At 48.4% G+C, this 15,958-nt stretch overlaps 1 protein-coding gene across 4 annotated transcripts in view; it reads right to left on the bottom strand.

The window, feature by feature from the left end:
- The window catches only part of Ripor2 (RHO family interacting cell polarization regulator 2), a 111,165-nt gene that overhangs the window by 81,225 nt on the left and 13,982 nt on the right, over positions 1 to 15,958 (bottom strand). Inside the window, exon 1 of one of the 4 annotated variants that reach the window (XM_048428165.3) lies at positions 5,576 to 5,781. The exons of the other annotated variants lie outside the window; for them this stretch is intronic. Within the exon in view, the coding sequence (XP_048284122.3) occupies positions 5,576 to 5,624 (49 nt within the window). The 5' untranslated portion in view covers positions 5,625 to 5,781. Of the gene's footprint in view, positions 1 to 5,575; positions 5,782 to 15,958 lie in introns of those variants that run through there. 4 annotated transcript variants of the gene reach the window in all.

Here is a 15,958-nt window from a genome sequence, read left to right as displayed (position 1 = left end):
TCCAGTTGTCTCTGAGGTTGAAGCATCACCAAGACAATTCTAAATTGGACGACAGCTTATGAAGAACATGGATCATATCCACATGGCTAATGCTACCAGTAGCCTTACGAATGAAAAGTATGGTATGACCCCACCATTCAAGGCTCAGCCTTGAGCTTGTCACTCAAGAGGGCACCCAGTATGGGAACACATTAACTGGAAGAGAAATTGTTAAGGTCAAGGTCATTCAAGAACTTCATGCATTGCGAAGACTAAAGAACTCAAATGCCATGTGAGGATTAACCTCTTGGGAATTGGCCTAGCGCCAGGACTCTGTCCTGGCTCTGGGTATCAGTCCCCATTTGCTCTGCCTCCTCCTTCCCTCGCCTCCCTTTCAAGAGCACTCCTGAAGGATGAAGCCCTGCATAGACAAGCTGAGGAGAATGTAGCCGTTGTTCCTCAGGTTCCTTTTGGAACAATCAACTTGTGAAGGAACAGAGAACTCCCGGGGCTACAAGGGAAAGCCAGTAGCACTAAGCCCAAAGAGAGGTACAAACACGAGAGTGTTAAGAGACATTGTTCGTCTATATGTAAGTTGTTCTGTAACGTGGCCGTGGCCCAACCTTGCTCTGATATCGCTGTTATTAACTTCACAACTGTTCCCAGGCGGCCTTCCCTGCCAGGCCTGCCTTCTCACCGCTCTGACCTTCACTGTCTTCTTTTAGGTTCCTGCTCTTAAATTCAGGTTCCCAAGTTGGGAATTAGGAGTTGACGTCCTCCATTGGGTAGGTATAAGCCACAAGGGCACAGGAACAAACCAAACATCGCCCTGGAGCCCTCAGGGAGCTCCCTAGTCTTTTACTCTGCAATCTGTCTTTCCCATCCATTCATCTTTCCCAAAGGCACAGCTTTCCCTGACTTACCTTAGCTCTCTGCCTCGGGCTATCAGCCTCTTCCTGTCCAAACCCCAAATGCTTCTGAGTGAAAGGGAGGGGGTTTGCTATCAATAGCTATCTTACAACATCATGTATATATTCAGGGCTATGATTTAAGTATGGTTCCTGTGTCCTTCTAGGATCCCAGAAGGGCATTCCTGGGAAGTGGTGGAACTTTTGGAGGCTAGGACCTTGTGGAAAATCCTTAGGTTAACTGGGAGCATGTTCTCTGAGTGGCATTCTACACTCTCCCTGTCTCTGGTTCAAGACGCCTCCATTTCTTAATACTTGCTTATCAGAGAACTATCTGCCGTGAGGTGCTACAGACAAGAAGAGGTGCTCACCAGGCCCTCTATAAGGCCATCCGGACTTTTAGCCCTCTAAGCAGTGAGCTAAATAAATAAGTCTTTCTTTCCTTCATAAGTGCCCTGTATCTGATGCTTTCTTATTATGACAAAGAACCGACTAACTCACGGGACAAACCATGTCATATCGTCACCCGGTTGTTCTTCCTTCTGTTCTGCTGGATTGCGCTTCCTGGAAGCTACAATTGATACTTTCTGAGTTAACATTGAAGGTGAACTCTCACTCTGGCAAGATCCCAAGCTCAGGGAGCACACGCATATGCAGGAGAAAAAAAAATAGTATTTTTCTAAATTACTTAACACTGGATTTAAACAAATCCACGTCAGAATCAATTGTCAATCAATTCTTCTATGTATTTTAGGGCAGTGTAAATGTTTTTTTTACACTGTTTGAGAGAGTGTGAAAGCTCTTCCCTTTGTCTCAGGCTCACTTCGTGCTCTGGCTGGGAGCTCATTTTGGTCTTATGGAAGACAACATAGAAATACTGCATCTCATTTCATTGTGAAAAAAAATTCTAATTTCCTTTTTCATTAGCGTAATGAATGTGAAAGCATTCAAAGCCGCCCCCACGCCATGCCCATCCGTGCTGTAAACAAAGAACAATGAAACAAACTGGACCAACCTCCTCTCTTCCTGGCAGTCTGGGTTTCCTCAGAAGGCGGGAAAACCCTCCAGGAGCTATAAGTAAACAGATCTTTCCTAGACAGATGCCACACTCAGAAAAACATCTATTATTTTCAGGGAATGTTTCCAACCCAAGTGGGATAAGCCTACTGTGACCAAATCAACCAAACAAAGACCGTTAACCCAGAGAGGAAGCTTGTGGCTTCAGAGGGGAGGCGCACAAGAGGGACCAGGACTCCTGGGTATTTCTGAATTAGCTCATTCAAGATATAGGATGGATTGTTCCATGGAGTCCCCACGAAGGCTCCCATGCTTATAACAATGAGGTTTTCAGAGGGAGGATGCTGTCTTGAGAAACAGAAAACAATTTTGACAGCCGAGAGGAACGAAGCTCAAAGCAGGGCTCCGCTGGGATACAGAGGTACAGCTTCATAATCCTTTCCTCTTTCTGAACAAATCTTCCTAATCATCACATCGTGAGCTGTTTACATGACAACTGCCCTAAGACACCATTCCACGCTGAGGGGTGTCTTTGGGGAACCAATTACTTGCCTGTCTGTCCCTCCTCGTCCCACCCCCACCCTACTCCCTTGACCCATCCTCTGATTTCAGTTGGTATTCTTTTCTGGTTGAATGGCCTCAAACACAAGCTCCCCCTCCCGCCCCTAGCTTTCCTTGGTACATGAGCATAAGTCTGATAAAAGATCCGTTTGCAAGCATGAAGCCCTGCTCAGGGCTAGGCACAGGAAGCCCGGATGGAAAACCGAGTCTGCCATTGCCTGAGGAGCACCCATTGTGCAGACAAAGCAACTTTGGCTTCCACTCCTAAATTCCACTCCTAATTTCAAGGAAAGCAAGAAATTGGGGTCAGGCTTCTTGCTTCTCTTCAGAATGAAAGCAAGCGTGCATTTTAATCTTTCCGACCCACTGAATGCTTGACTGTTGAGATGAAGCGCTTGTTTGCAAACCCTTAAGCCCAAAGGGCCATTGTAAGGAAGCTCTGATCATTAAATGGGGAATCTGAAAGTCATGTTGTCCACTCTCCACAGCTGCCCTTCTCTGTGGCTCTCTTAACAGAGGTGGGGGGTGTACCCAAGCTCGGAATGTAACAGAGAGGGGCTACGGAGACGGCCACACAAGCATGGGGACCTGCATTTGATTCCCAGTACCCATGTAAAAAGCTGGGAATGGTGGTGCATGCCTGTAACCTTAGGGCCAAGAATGCAGAGGCAGGGAAAAATCCTGGAACTCTCTGGCCACTTCATCTTGCTGAATTGGTGAGCTCCAGTTTTAGTGAGACTGCCTTAAATAATAAGGTGAAGACTGGTGGAGAAAACAGCTGAATGAATACACATACACAACACACACGTACACGCGTGCACGCACACACTCACACGCACACACACACACACACACACACCACGGGTTGGAGAGAGGGGGCAGGAAGAAAGAGAATGACAAAATAGTGGTATTTAGAAGGAGGTACATGGTTGAGACTGTAGGTGAGCCCTGAGTTCTATCCTGGTGGGGTAGTTTCACGTCAGGGAAGGAAGATTTGGTTATCACACCTGTCAGGACCCCATTCCAAAGACTGAATGAAGTCCGGGTGCTATTATAGGTATAGTTTCCAAGACCCAAACAATAGACATAAAGACCTCCTTCTGGCCTACTTGGTACATTTCACCCCTGAAAGGGCACAGGTCCCTTCTCTGCTGGAATCAACCTCTACTTTGTAATTAACCAAAGGACGGGAACCACTTCTGGAGCCTGTGTTTGGGTAATCAGGATGCCCGGCAAGTCCTCCTGCACACTTTGAGCTTTCGCTCTCTCTACTTGGGCATGTCTTTATATTTATACTGAGGACAAAACACGCATAGCAAAAACATCTCACATGACAGTGTCAGAGGAAGAGAGCAACAACACCCTCAGGGGGTCTTTTGGAAAAGCAACACATGTGATATGTTTTGACTAAACAGATTCTCCAATGTTCCTTTTCAGATGGTTGGGTACAGTCAACTTTTGGACGGGCAAATGTATTAATGTCCAGGGCAAAAGTCACCCTGTGGCTAGCTGTATCTCCACCAATGGGACCTCAGAAGGCAGGAGCTCTGATGTTGGAGGCTGGATTGAGCAGCAGAGAAAGGGGGAGGTCTTCTCAAATTGCTCTCACCCAAGCACACACACCCCTGCACTTTATTCCCAGAGAGGAAGGGTGGCTACAATTAATTACTGGAGACGATTGAGGATGCTAGATCGCCACAGGAATTGTGCCCTGACCTCTCCTGCTGTGAATGGCAGATAGGAGGCTCTGGTGGAGCTCAGCCTTATGAATGGGAGTCTCAGAGGCTGCTCTAAGAGAAGTAGGCTAGTAGGAATCCTGGGGTGAGGGTAAGGAGGAGGAGCTAGGCAAACCTGACCAAAAAAACAAAACAGAAAAGCCCCCGAAAACAAAACACAACACACACACGCACACACACACACACAAAAGAAAAAAAATCCTACAGAAAAACAACTCTCCCCAAACAAAACCAATCAACCAACAACAAAAACAACAAAACCAAAAAGGAAGAAATGACTGTGTCAGGAAACAATGGGCGGGTGCTCATATTTGCAAGGGGAGCCAGGAGGAGAGGCAGCTGATAATGTTTTTTAAGACAACCACATTGCTTCCCTGGCTCAAGTCCTGACATTTCTTCACAGTCACTCATGCCACATTTCGGTGTCCCCTAGACCAGAACCCCCTAGATCAGGCAGAGGAGCCTACTCTGCCCCACCCCCACCCCACCAGACCCGCCGGCTTTCTGAGATTTTGCCCTGTTTTCTCACTCACTCAAGAGCTGTTACTGTCCACAGTCCTGTCACTTCCTCACACCTGAATGGCTCTGCTTAGCGAATTTCAACGCCTGCTCCCTTCTACGGAGAGAGGGGTCTGCTGCCTAAGAACCTGTGGGAGGGCGCTGTGAGGTGACAGGCTGAAGCAGGAGGGCTACAGAACCGGCCTCCGTCGCCACGTTCTGTACCACAGACACCTGCTAGGGCTGGAGTGTCCCCAGGTGTGACCTCGTTCCCCAGTCTTTCCAAACACAGTTTAGCATCAAAAACAACACATTTCTTCTGTCTTGCCCCTCTTCCCCATTCTCGCTGCCCGGCTTCACGTGGCCAGTTTGAAGCAGCTGGGTCCCAGCCAAGCTCTATTGCTCAGTCTGGAGGCACACGAAGCCCTTGGAAATAGAGATCTTTCCTCTGAGCTGGATCACCCATCTCTGTCGGGTGCCCAGAAGTCTTTCGGATAGCCAGGGGTTCACCCACGACCCCACCCGTGGATTTTCACACTCGGGATCCTATCTCCTGTCTTTTAGGTCATAGTGATCCCCTGTCCCCTGACAAGCCCCAGCCCTGCGCAGCCACAGGCTTCTCAAACCTTCTCAACCAGTTCCTCCACTGTCCGGGACACCCTTCGGGTTTGCCTGTGCGTGGCTCCTCTCACTCAGCAACTTCCCTTGTCCTCCCCGCCCGCATCAGACTCGCCAGGACCGAGGAAGCCCGGACAACCAAGGGTTCTTAATACTCCAGGCTCATTCAAGCCCAGGACACCCCTCCACAAATCCACCTCATCTGGGTGAAAGCAAGATCAGACGCAGAGAATGTCTTTAAGTGGCGCATGCACCTACTTGCAGAGAACGCTCCTGGTGCCCGGAGACGCTTAGTGCCGGGTGGCATGTACCGCCTCGGCACCCACGGGCCGCCCCTCGCTGCCCTGCACCTCTGGCTCCGTGGACAGCCGCTGCTCGCCCGTTCCTTCAGCCGACAGGGAAAGGGCCGCGAACGACAGTCGTGGCCCCAGCGCTCAGGCGTCGCTCCAGCTGCCGCGGCGCCGGGTGAAGTTGCGGGGCGAGCGGACGCGCGGTCGCGGAGCGTGGAGCGAGCGCGGCGGCGGAGCGGGCGGCGGGGAGGCGCGCACGCGGGGGCTGGCGCGTCACCCGCGCGGGGAGGGAAGAGAAGGAGGGCCGGGTGGAGACAGCTGCTTGATGGTCCCTTCAGCCCGACTCCTTCTGGCTGCGCTTGGGTGCTTGCCTCCTGCTGATCGTCCGCACGCCAGGCTCTGGGGCACTAGCTTGTGGCGCGGCTTCGGAGGACTCCGCCTCAGGGGAGTTGAGCGAGACCCGTGGACTCGGAGCGTTAGAGGAGATCTCAGCTGAGACAAGAGTACCTGTGCAGCCAGCTCTTTGGGGATCTCAAACGAGGCAGTGCATTACAAACGATGAGGTGGGGGAGGGCTTCGCGCAGTGCTGGGGAGTGAGTTCGAGGTTCAAGGCAGGAGTTAAACTTCCCATCTGGGGAAGACCTCTGCTTACACTCAAGGGTTTGTTTGGGCAGAGATCTCACAATGACGGGGAGAAACAAGGTTTTTGTTTGTCTTTTAAAGCCCCCTGTGTAGATTTGAATTATGCATAAAGCTTTCCAAGTGTTGGCGGGTCTGCCAGACAAAATCGTTCCATGAAAAGGATCTTTTGAAGCTGAGTGTGCTGGCAACCCGAGGCTGAGGCAGGAAGACTACTGCAAGTTGGATGCCAGCTGGGGCTAGATATAGCAAATCTCAGGCCAGCGTGGGTTACTAGGCTATGATACGAGACCCTATCTCCAATTTTAAAAAGAAATGTGTGTGTGAGTGAAGGGTATGAGAGAGGAGTCTACAAGGACGCAGAGAGAAAGGATGGACTCTACCTCTATCCTTCAGTACGCAATCCCCACCAGGACTCAGTTTCCTCATTGGTCAAACTACCTTATTCATAAATTGTGCTATTATAATTAATAAAATTAAATTCTTCCACAAGTGCTTTCATCACCTTCCAAATTGAGATCCAGTCACTTTGTGAGGACATTAGAATAAGAAGTATAAACCTTGATCAACAAGGACCAGGAAGGTAGCATCGGGAAACTGGAACATCCTCAGGCCTGGAATACAAGCAGCCAAATCATACCCTACCTAAGGATACAGCAACTACAGAGATCATCCAAGGGTGAGCCCCGGTCTCATCTCTCTGCCACGGGCCCCAAGGGGTTTGACAGTCTGTCCTTTCCGGCTGCCTGGTCCAGTTACCCTTCTCTCAACATATTTCCCATCAGCATCCCACCCTCCTATGTGGGCATTCCTTCCCAGGAGGAAAAGGTCAGCTACATGGCACAACATGCTAGTACAGAGGGCAAGTTCTCTGTATGTTTCTTTACGGTGTTCTGCTCAGTGCAGAAGTTCCTAACGCATCAATCCGTGCAATACTAAACATACAGTTTATGATGATCTTATCTCCTGGCCATGGGGTTGTTTACACCTGGCTATAATCTTTCAGTATTTTGATTCCTACTTTACAGATGGGCAAACTAAGGTTAAAGAGAGTTAGCATAACTTGTCCAAAACGACCTAGCTTAATCAACTTCAGATGCAAAGGCAAACTAGGTTTGGATATCTTATAAGACGTGGGCTATAGGGAGGCATTCTTCATGGCTCCCATTCTTCAGAGGACACAGTGAGGCTGAGGCTGTATTATTGATGAGTGGAATGTGGGCCAGTGCTGTGTGTTCTTGTACATAGCTGTATGTTGCTGATCTGTTAGGCAGTGATAGACAACAACCTATATCTACACTGCAGAAACCATAGCCTTTAAAACTATAAACAAGGTAACCACTCTGGCTTCAAATTCTGCTTCAGTTCCCCATTTGGAATACAGAATCAAACGTGCTATCTTCATCATCAGTCTAACCTAGGCAGTAGGCCGTTGGACAAGCCTGTGAAGGATTCTCTAGATAAGTTAACTGAAGTGGAAAGGCCAGCGTTAACTGTGGCTAGCACCTTCCATCCATGGACTGGGGTATTTGATCACAGCAACGAGAAAAATAATCAAAACGCCACTGCTGACAAGATGCTGGTCTGTCCTTGACAGATCGCCAGCTATCACCAGCCTCTGTCCACCTCTTTAAACCTTCCCGGCCTCTCCCTAGGTCTTCACTGACCACCAGCATCTTTAGGACATCCTTGTTCTAGTGATCCTTTTCATCCCTCGTCTTCCAAAGCACCGATTGTTCTTTGCCGCTTCACTTGTTTCCTGTCTCTCTGTCACTAATCTGGGCGCTCACAGAGCAGGGACCATTTCTGCCTTGCACACTGTGTCCCAGACCTATCGGATGAAAGATGGATAATGCTGCATTCTGAAGTCGTGCTCGACTCTTCCATCATTTTATTTCTCTTGTCAACCTGGATACCTCCAACCAAAGAGCCTTTGCCTACATCCAAACAGCAGCATCTATTCATCCATGCTCAGTTGAAAAGCCCCTGGCTATTATCCCTTCCCTCAGGCCTCTTGTCCCTTTCCTGTCCTGTCATTTCTGAACTTCCTAAGAGTTTGATCTCAAGATGCCTAGAAACTTCTACCTCGAATAATATTGCAGGCACTGTGTGAAGTGTGATTGTTTCAAACAGTGTTGCATTTCTTGTCCTCGGTGGGGAGCAGGGGAGAGCCAAAGGACTGAGCACGGCATGAGGGGGCTCCCTGGGGTGCTTTCTTTAGCTTCACCTTGGAGGTGTTCAACTCCACAACCTGGGGCAGAACTGAAATGGTAAAGAAGAAGGAGGCAGGTTTAGCAAGGTGCTTCCTTGACTTTTATCCCTAGGAAGGGAGCTAGTGTGCAGAGGATGGGGACCATGAATACAAGGTCATTTTCTCCTTTGGACTGGGATCTATGCTGGGTGACTTTGTAGCCTCCGCAGGTCCTAGCATAGACCATCCTCAGACAGCAACAGTTAGAGACCAGACATTGCAGGTCCAAACAGACAGAATGAAATCCTGTAGGGATTGTGTGGTTCAAGTGACAGGGAAACTGTGTCCAGCAGAGCAACCGAATTAAGAGCACACACCAGAAGCTAGGTATCTCAGGACCCAGTCCAAACTCTCCAGGAGACATCTCCATTCACCGGCCCTGCCGAGATCTCCAGAATCCCCATTCTTGAAGGGATGGGTTTTTCCTAGTTCCTGCTCTCTCTGATGATGCTATTCACTGCTCAGAGCATCCCTACACCCTCAAGAGCATTCTTGTGACCTCACCCAGAGCAATAATGAAGCACAAATCTGTTCCATGGAGGCAGGGACACTATGGGAACGTCACTAGTAGGAGACGGTTGCATTTCTTCATGTCAGCAGATAACCATGGCTCCTGAAGCAGTTTACGCTTTATGGTCCACTTTAGGACAGATGATCTGGCCCTCAATTTCTGACTCTCCACTTGTCTTAACATGAAGGAATCTAGGCCACACTCATTCTTATATCACATTCAAGTCTGTAGGATGTGCCAATCTACAATGTTAAAAAAACACAAAACAAACATCATCCATTTATAGAAAGTCACGTGTCTTCAATTCCAGGCTTCATGTTCAAAGTAGGAGCCTTGTTATCAATACTGTCATCCCATTGCGCTGTCGTTGGGGGTCTTTCTTAGATGTGTAATATCTCAGATGGAGAACTTTGAAGTCATGAATATGTTCTTTACTCAAGTGGAGATAAAAGAAGCCCAGATAAAAGAAACGTGGGCTGACAGCGTGCCTGGATTAAAATTTAGTTCTTTTAGAAAAGCACTGTCTTGAAATGTTGACTTCTGCCTGGAAGGAGCTAAGTGACCTCAATAGGCAGCGAAAGAATGACATGCAAAATCCTTTAAATAAAAATTTGTTGACATAGAAAAAGAGAAAGGAGTGGTTCCTTAGAGGGCAGCTTGACCCCTCCCCTCCCCTCACTCTTCATTGAGAGTACTCCTAAATACAAATGGCAGCTATTACCAGTGAATTGCTGGGCTAACTCAGCAGCAGGCTCTGAGCCAGGGTGCAGACACAGAGGAAGGCCCAGCAATCTCTCGATTTGCTTGGGGCCTGAGGTCTGGAGCCCAGTAAGTGAGGGGCGCCGCAGGAAAGAGGAAGTACTGCGGGTGCTATGGGAACGGCTTTATTTTTGGTAGCACGAAACTGTTTGAACTTCAGCAACACCGACAAGTGTCCCTTTCCACAGCAGGGCTATGTCATTCTCCTTCTTGAGCGTTTTTTAGCCGATGTTTTGGCTAACAGAATCGGCCCAGTGAGCCTGATCAAGTCTAATACACACGTGGTTCATGGGAAGAAAGAAGAAAAGCCTCCAAAGCACAGCTGATTAGATTTCCCAATTTAGACCTCCAGCTATGCAACACAGAGAGTAGCGTGTGCCTAAGGAATGCCTGGCATTGCCAAGTGATGGTGCCCGAGGCATCAGGGACTCGCCCGGAGCTACCTTCTGTGTCGAATTTCTCTGGGAACCTTGTGCCTATGACACTGGTAACTTCTGGCTTCTACTCTTGGCTTAGTTGACAGATCCTGGAGAGGTGACCAGATATGTTAGAGATCCAGTCTTCCTTTCTAATTAGGATGCCTCATGCACATAAGAAGAACAGGGTTCATGACCTCATTTGGAAGTCCTTTCTCTAACCAGGTGACTTCCCTTTAGAAGTTCATTCAGCTGTCCCAGCGCATGGCCATACCATAGCTTGAAATGCTGCTGGTTTTTTTTTTTTTTTTTTTTTTTTTTTAACTGAGACAGATTCTCACTTAAGTAGTCAAAGTTGAACTCAAGCTTCCTAGATACCCAAATATGACCTTGAACTTCTGACCTCTGGTCCTCCTGCGTGCTAGAATTACAGGGATCATGCAGTGCTGGGCCTGAACACAGGGTTTCATGAATGCCAGGCAAGCCACATCCCCAGGTCTGCTTCTGAGACTGGCTTTGTTTTTTGGAGAGAGGGTTTCCCTGGCTGTCCTGGAACTCGACTGGTAGATCAGTCTCGCCTTGAACTCAGAGATCCTCCTGGGCCACCATGCCTTACTTTGGTTCTGAGATTCTTGAATTCCTTTATCACACAGTAACTTTTGCTCATTTCTTTATTTGCCATCCTGACCAATTTTCCCCCTTCTTCCTCATTTTTATTTCCTAACTTATGAACTACATATGCTTTACTCTGGGAAGGAGTTTAAAGTGCAAACTCCATGAGCTGGGAACCTGGTGACACACACCTGAATCCCAGCACTTGAGAGGCCGAGGAAGGGTGATTACTGTGTGTTCAAAGCCAGCTTAGCCTATACACTTGGTGAGCTATACGGAGACTCCCATCTCAATCCCCCAGCAAAAATAAATAAATAATAAATAAATAAACAAACAAACAAATAACATCGAAATCCCACAACATAACCAAAATCAACAGTGAAGGAAGATTTTTCTGACTGCCTCCTCCCCTGTGCCATTTTAACAGCCACATGACCCACGATGGCTCTGGCATGCCCTTCAGACTGCACTTTAGGAGCAGATGTCTGATAACACCTCCCCAGGCCTCCAGCCCGCTCAGCTCCAGAGTGGGGTTTCAGGAGCCTTGGCAGCTGTCACCTTCACATGTCGAGGACAGTCTCTAGATCCTGGGCTTGAAGATGAGAGACTTTGGTTCTGTCTCAGTGCAGCTGAAGAGGGACTGGGCACATCTTAGCCTTGGTGTCCCATGTGTCCTGTGAAGGGACAGCCCAGCCGGGTCATCATACTGCCCTTTGTCTACTGCTATTTGCTCAGACCAAATCCACTGTCCAGAAATTCTTAGCTTTTCCTCCTCCACTGTCCAGAAATTCTATCACTTTTCCTCCTCCTACTGAGATTTATCTTTCAAATTTGCCCCCGGCCTACAAAGCCCCTTTCCAGCAGTGCTTCCATCAAGACACTGGTCTTCTTTTATAGGTCCTCTGGTCCCTGAACACAGACCCATGCATATCCCTGCCTTCTGGAATAGTGGATTAGCGCACTTCTCACCATTAATAAGCTGTGTGTTGGGAGCTATGCTTTGTGACACATACAGTATAATAAACTCCATATTAATGTGTCTAGAGAAAGGACAGTAATTGGCTCTGTGAGGAAGGTGAGCATGCAGTTGCCTGCTGGCTTCTGCCTCCCCCGACCCCCAAGCCTCCCAGGCCTGCATTTATTGGCACCCGAGCAGACAGTGAAGTGCTCACCACTTACGGAACTGCAGGGAGCCAGACCTCCTATCCTTCATTCATGCCTGGTGCCTCTGATAAGGTTCTCAAGGGAGCAGACATCACAGGCATTTCCTTCCCATTGTTACACGTATCTGCTTTTGCAATGGGAACTTTCTTGGTTGACCCTGCTGACATTTTAGTATGCCCCAGAAATGAGTAGCTCAGAGATACTGAAGTCAGGCCTGTGAGTTCAGGCAAGTTACCTGAAGTCTACGACTATGTACAGGGCTCGCTTCTGCACTGAAGGACCAGAAGGTAGAGACGGACAGCTGGATATTCAAAGCTGACGGGGAAGAAAATGTGCTTCAAGTACAAAATTTTCCTATTCAGAAACTTTACCTTGTGTTTCTGATATGTGATTGTTACAAAATAAGGTCTTTTCTGCAGTAATACAATCTAGACCAATATTCCATCCTTCTCTACTTTCTAAGACAACATTTTAATATTAAAAAAAGAATACAACATAATGGTTCCAAGATCATTAGCTCGTTTTATGCTTTTTAAAAGCACTGAAGCCGAGCGTGGGGCACACTCCACATCCAGGAGGGTAAGGCCAGGGCATTTTCATAAGTTTGAGGCCAGGATGGACTATGTACTGAGTTTCCGGCTAGCCAGGGCTATCTCAAAAAACAAACACATAAATGGGTTATGGAGGTGGCTCGGTGAGAAAAGCACCAGCTATGCAGGCATTAGGAACTGAATTTGGATCCCAGCACAATGTGTAAGACCAGATGTGGCAGCACACATCTGGAACTCCAACGCTTCGGAGATGGAGATGGGGGAACTGTGGGGCCCACTGCCCAGCTAGTCTACTAAAGCACCGAGCTCCAGGTTCAGTGATAGAGCCTGCCTTAAAAAAATGAGAACAACAGAGGAAGAGTGTTGATAACCTTTGGCCTTCACACATGCATACTCCAGAGAAAGCACTTACACATACTTGTGTACACACACACACACACACACACACACACACACACATTGAGGCTCTTGGAGAATTCCTTGAAAGGACTTTGATATACCTCAAGGCTCCTCAGATTTCATTTTAAGAACCAGCAATGGAGAATGAAAGAGATTCGGGTAGAATGTTAAATTTACAAATCTTTTCAGTTTGTACCGAGAGATACAAAGGGAAGACTATACATTTAATTGAAAAGGATTGGGGCACAGCAAAATGGATATGAAATCTTTCAAAGTGCAGGTAGAGTAGTTGGAAACCCTTGGTATCTGCAAGCAGAATGCTGCGGATGTATGCAGGCACTTCTGTTTTTAAGATTTAAAATGAACTTTTACTTCATAATAAGTCCCTTCCTAAAAAGCACAGTAAAATTAAAAATCTCTAAGGGCCTCCAAGGTGGTGTATTTAGTGCTCCCAGCTGAATGTAATCAGTTCCAGGCTGATGTTTGTCCAGGTTCTCACTTCCTGTTTTTTCTCATCTCTCACTCTCTCCTCTCTTTGGGGGCTCATTGTGGGGACTGCACAAGCTGCTGCCTTCAAAACAGAAATTCCAGACTCTTCTATAGGATGTGGAATCCAGACTCTTCTTCAAGATATGAATTCCAGACTTTTCCTCATAAGGTTACCCTGGGCTGGCTGTGTCCCTTTATAAAGGATGACCCCACCCCTGCAGAGAGCAGCCCCTGTCTACTTTCCTTTGTTCCTTTGGTCTCTCTCCCTCCTCTGGCCCAGCAGTTGTTCTGCAAGGCTGTCACTGGTTCCTCTACAAGTGCACCCTCCTCTGTGATTCTTCATCTCTTTGAAAACCAAACTCCCAATTACTCCAAGTTCCAGCTTTCCTCGTGGATACTCATTAAGAATTACCTACTGGGCTGCCTCCATGGCTAGCACTCGTTCCAAAAGCACCGGGGACCGAGTTCAGTCCCAAGAACCCACGTAAAAGAAGTTCGGTGTGGTGGTGCACACTTGTAATCCCAGTGCTGGGGAGGCAGAGTCAGGTGTGTGCTGCGGCGGCCAATCCCGTCTCCCCGGAGAGCCCGAGTCCTTCAAGCCTAAATGGCTGATGAGATACTTTCGTCCACAGCCACTGCAAACAAGCGGGCGTGGGCAACACTAGCACAGAACAGTCTAGGCTGGCGGAGCTCAGAGCGGGGCTGAGCACAATGCCTGGTGTCAGCTGAAAGAGACTGCGGAGGACAACGTGAAGTCTGCATAGAAAAGACGGAAAGCTAAAGTAGAAACAGAGGGGACTTTGCCTGTCAGCCACGCATTTAGTCTAAAGCGATAAAAAGCCCCCCACCCCCGCCCCAATTCTCGGGTTAATTGGCGTAGTAGTAGGAGGAATAACCAGTTAATCCAGTCCTTCCAGCCTCTCCGTGTACCGCTGGCTCCAAGAGATTAAGGACCAAAATGATTGCTGAATGACCTTCTCTGAGCAGTTTGTATCTGAGATCAACAATAAAAAAGTGGATATATTTGTAACTTTTAAAAGACAGCTCTTTACAGCCTCTTCTCTAATCACTTATATTTTAAACATTTCTTACTCAGGTGGTCCCTTTCTGTAGGCGGACTTTTCTTTTCCCTTCCATTTCAGGTCAGGGCTGTTCCTCGTAATCTTATTTAGTTCCTGCCTCCTTTCCCCTCCCCCAGCTTCGCCGAGGTCTCCCCAAAGGCCAGGTCCTTTCTGACTCAGGAACTTGAGCCTTTTAACTTCAGAGGTGGTGTTTTGGAGGAATGATAAAGACGGGAGCCCCGTGCTGAGAACCCCACCACTGGCGGTTCATCTTCAACGGCTTCATGGATCTAATTCAGCAGTGTGATTTCCATTTGGTCTCATGGAGGTTGAGTTGTTATGACTCACGTACAGCTGGAGAGGGCGAGGAGCGCCTCAAGATGGCTTAGAACACAGGGGTGTCCGGTGGGAAGCTCCCACTGAGACTATCTCTGCCTCCATTGTCCCTGACAAGTGAAGCTGTAGCTAACGGCTGGCTTCTCTTTTCCAGCCCTTAGCTCTGAACCCAGCTGTATGCTCTTGTCCTGGAGGCTTGGAGCCATTAGCCATCCTAACTGGCTCCAGGATCTAACATCTCTTTCCTTCCCAAGTCCCTTTCACAGCCCACACGTCTCCCAGCTAACACCCATTTGGTGTAAAATCAGGATGCTGGCTATCAGATTCATCCCAAGGGCTCTGCAGGGTTTCAGTTTGCAGAGGTTCGAGAGGAAATCTAACCCCCTCAGAGCCTTCTTTGGTAGCAGTGGGGGTGAGGAGGCCCTGGTCCAGCCCCCCTCTTCCCTTCACTGCTCACACACACGTCCCTGGTGGCTTCTCAAGGAGCTGTAACCGCAGGACAGAGCATCGCTGCCCTCCGTAATTAGCCAGGCAAAGGAGAGTGCTGTGATATCAGAACGATGACAGCGGTCTTACAGCTTATAAATTATTCACACAGCTGAAGTGCAGTGGCTGGCACATTCAAAATAGGTCATTCATGCTAGAGCTGTTGGGGCTAAAAATTTCACAGCCACGGCAATACATGCAGGCACATTGGTTTAAGCGAAATCTCCAAAGAAAGTGGCTTCTGCCAGCAATCCCACAGCCAAGTATCTCTCGCTGAATCCCAGCTGTTTTCTTCAGGCAGCAGGGAGAGGCCCACACAGCTGTCTTCTGGCACGGTTGAAACGGGGGTGGGGGTGGGGGTGATGGGGGGGTGGATGGCTCTAGTCCAGCCTCTTCTTTCATGGACCAAAGAGCTTCGAGAGAGGCTACTTGAGAGAGGTAAATGTGAACACCTGCTCGCGTCTGCTCCGCGCACACAGACGATGCTAAGCCAGAATCAGGGTCACCCCTGAGCAGTTTCTAAATAGTTCACCTCTCAGCCTTGGGTGCCGAATTTACAGAGGAATTCAACTCACACAGCAGAAAGCCTTGTGTCCTGGGGGTTCAGATCTGATTCTTAGGCATATGGGCCTCTTCCTGAACCAGAATGGACTGGCTTCTTGTCCAGCAGGAGATAT

Source organism: Myodes glareolus, chromosome 14 (assembly GCF_982192425.1).
Source record: "Myodes glareolus chromosome 14, mMyoGla1.1, whole genome shotgun sequence".
In the NCBI taxonomy this organism is placed as follows: domain Eukaryota; kingdom Metazoa; phylum Chordata; class Mammalia; order Rodentia; family Cricetidae; genus Myodes; species Myodes glareolus.
This window is presented reverse-complemented; position numbering and strand designations above follow the sequence as displayed.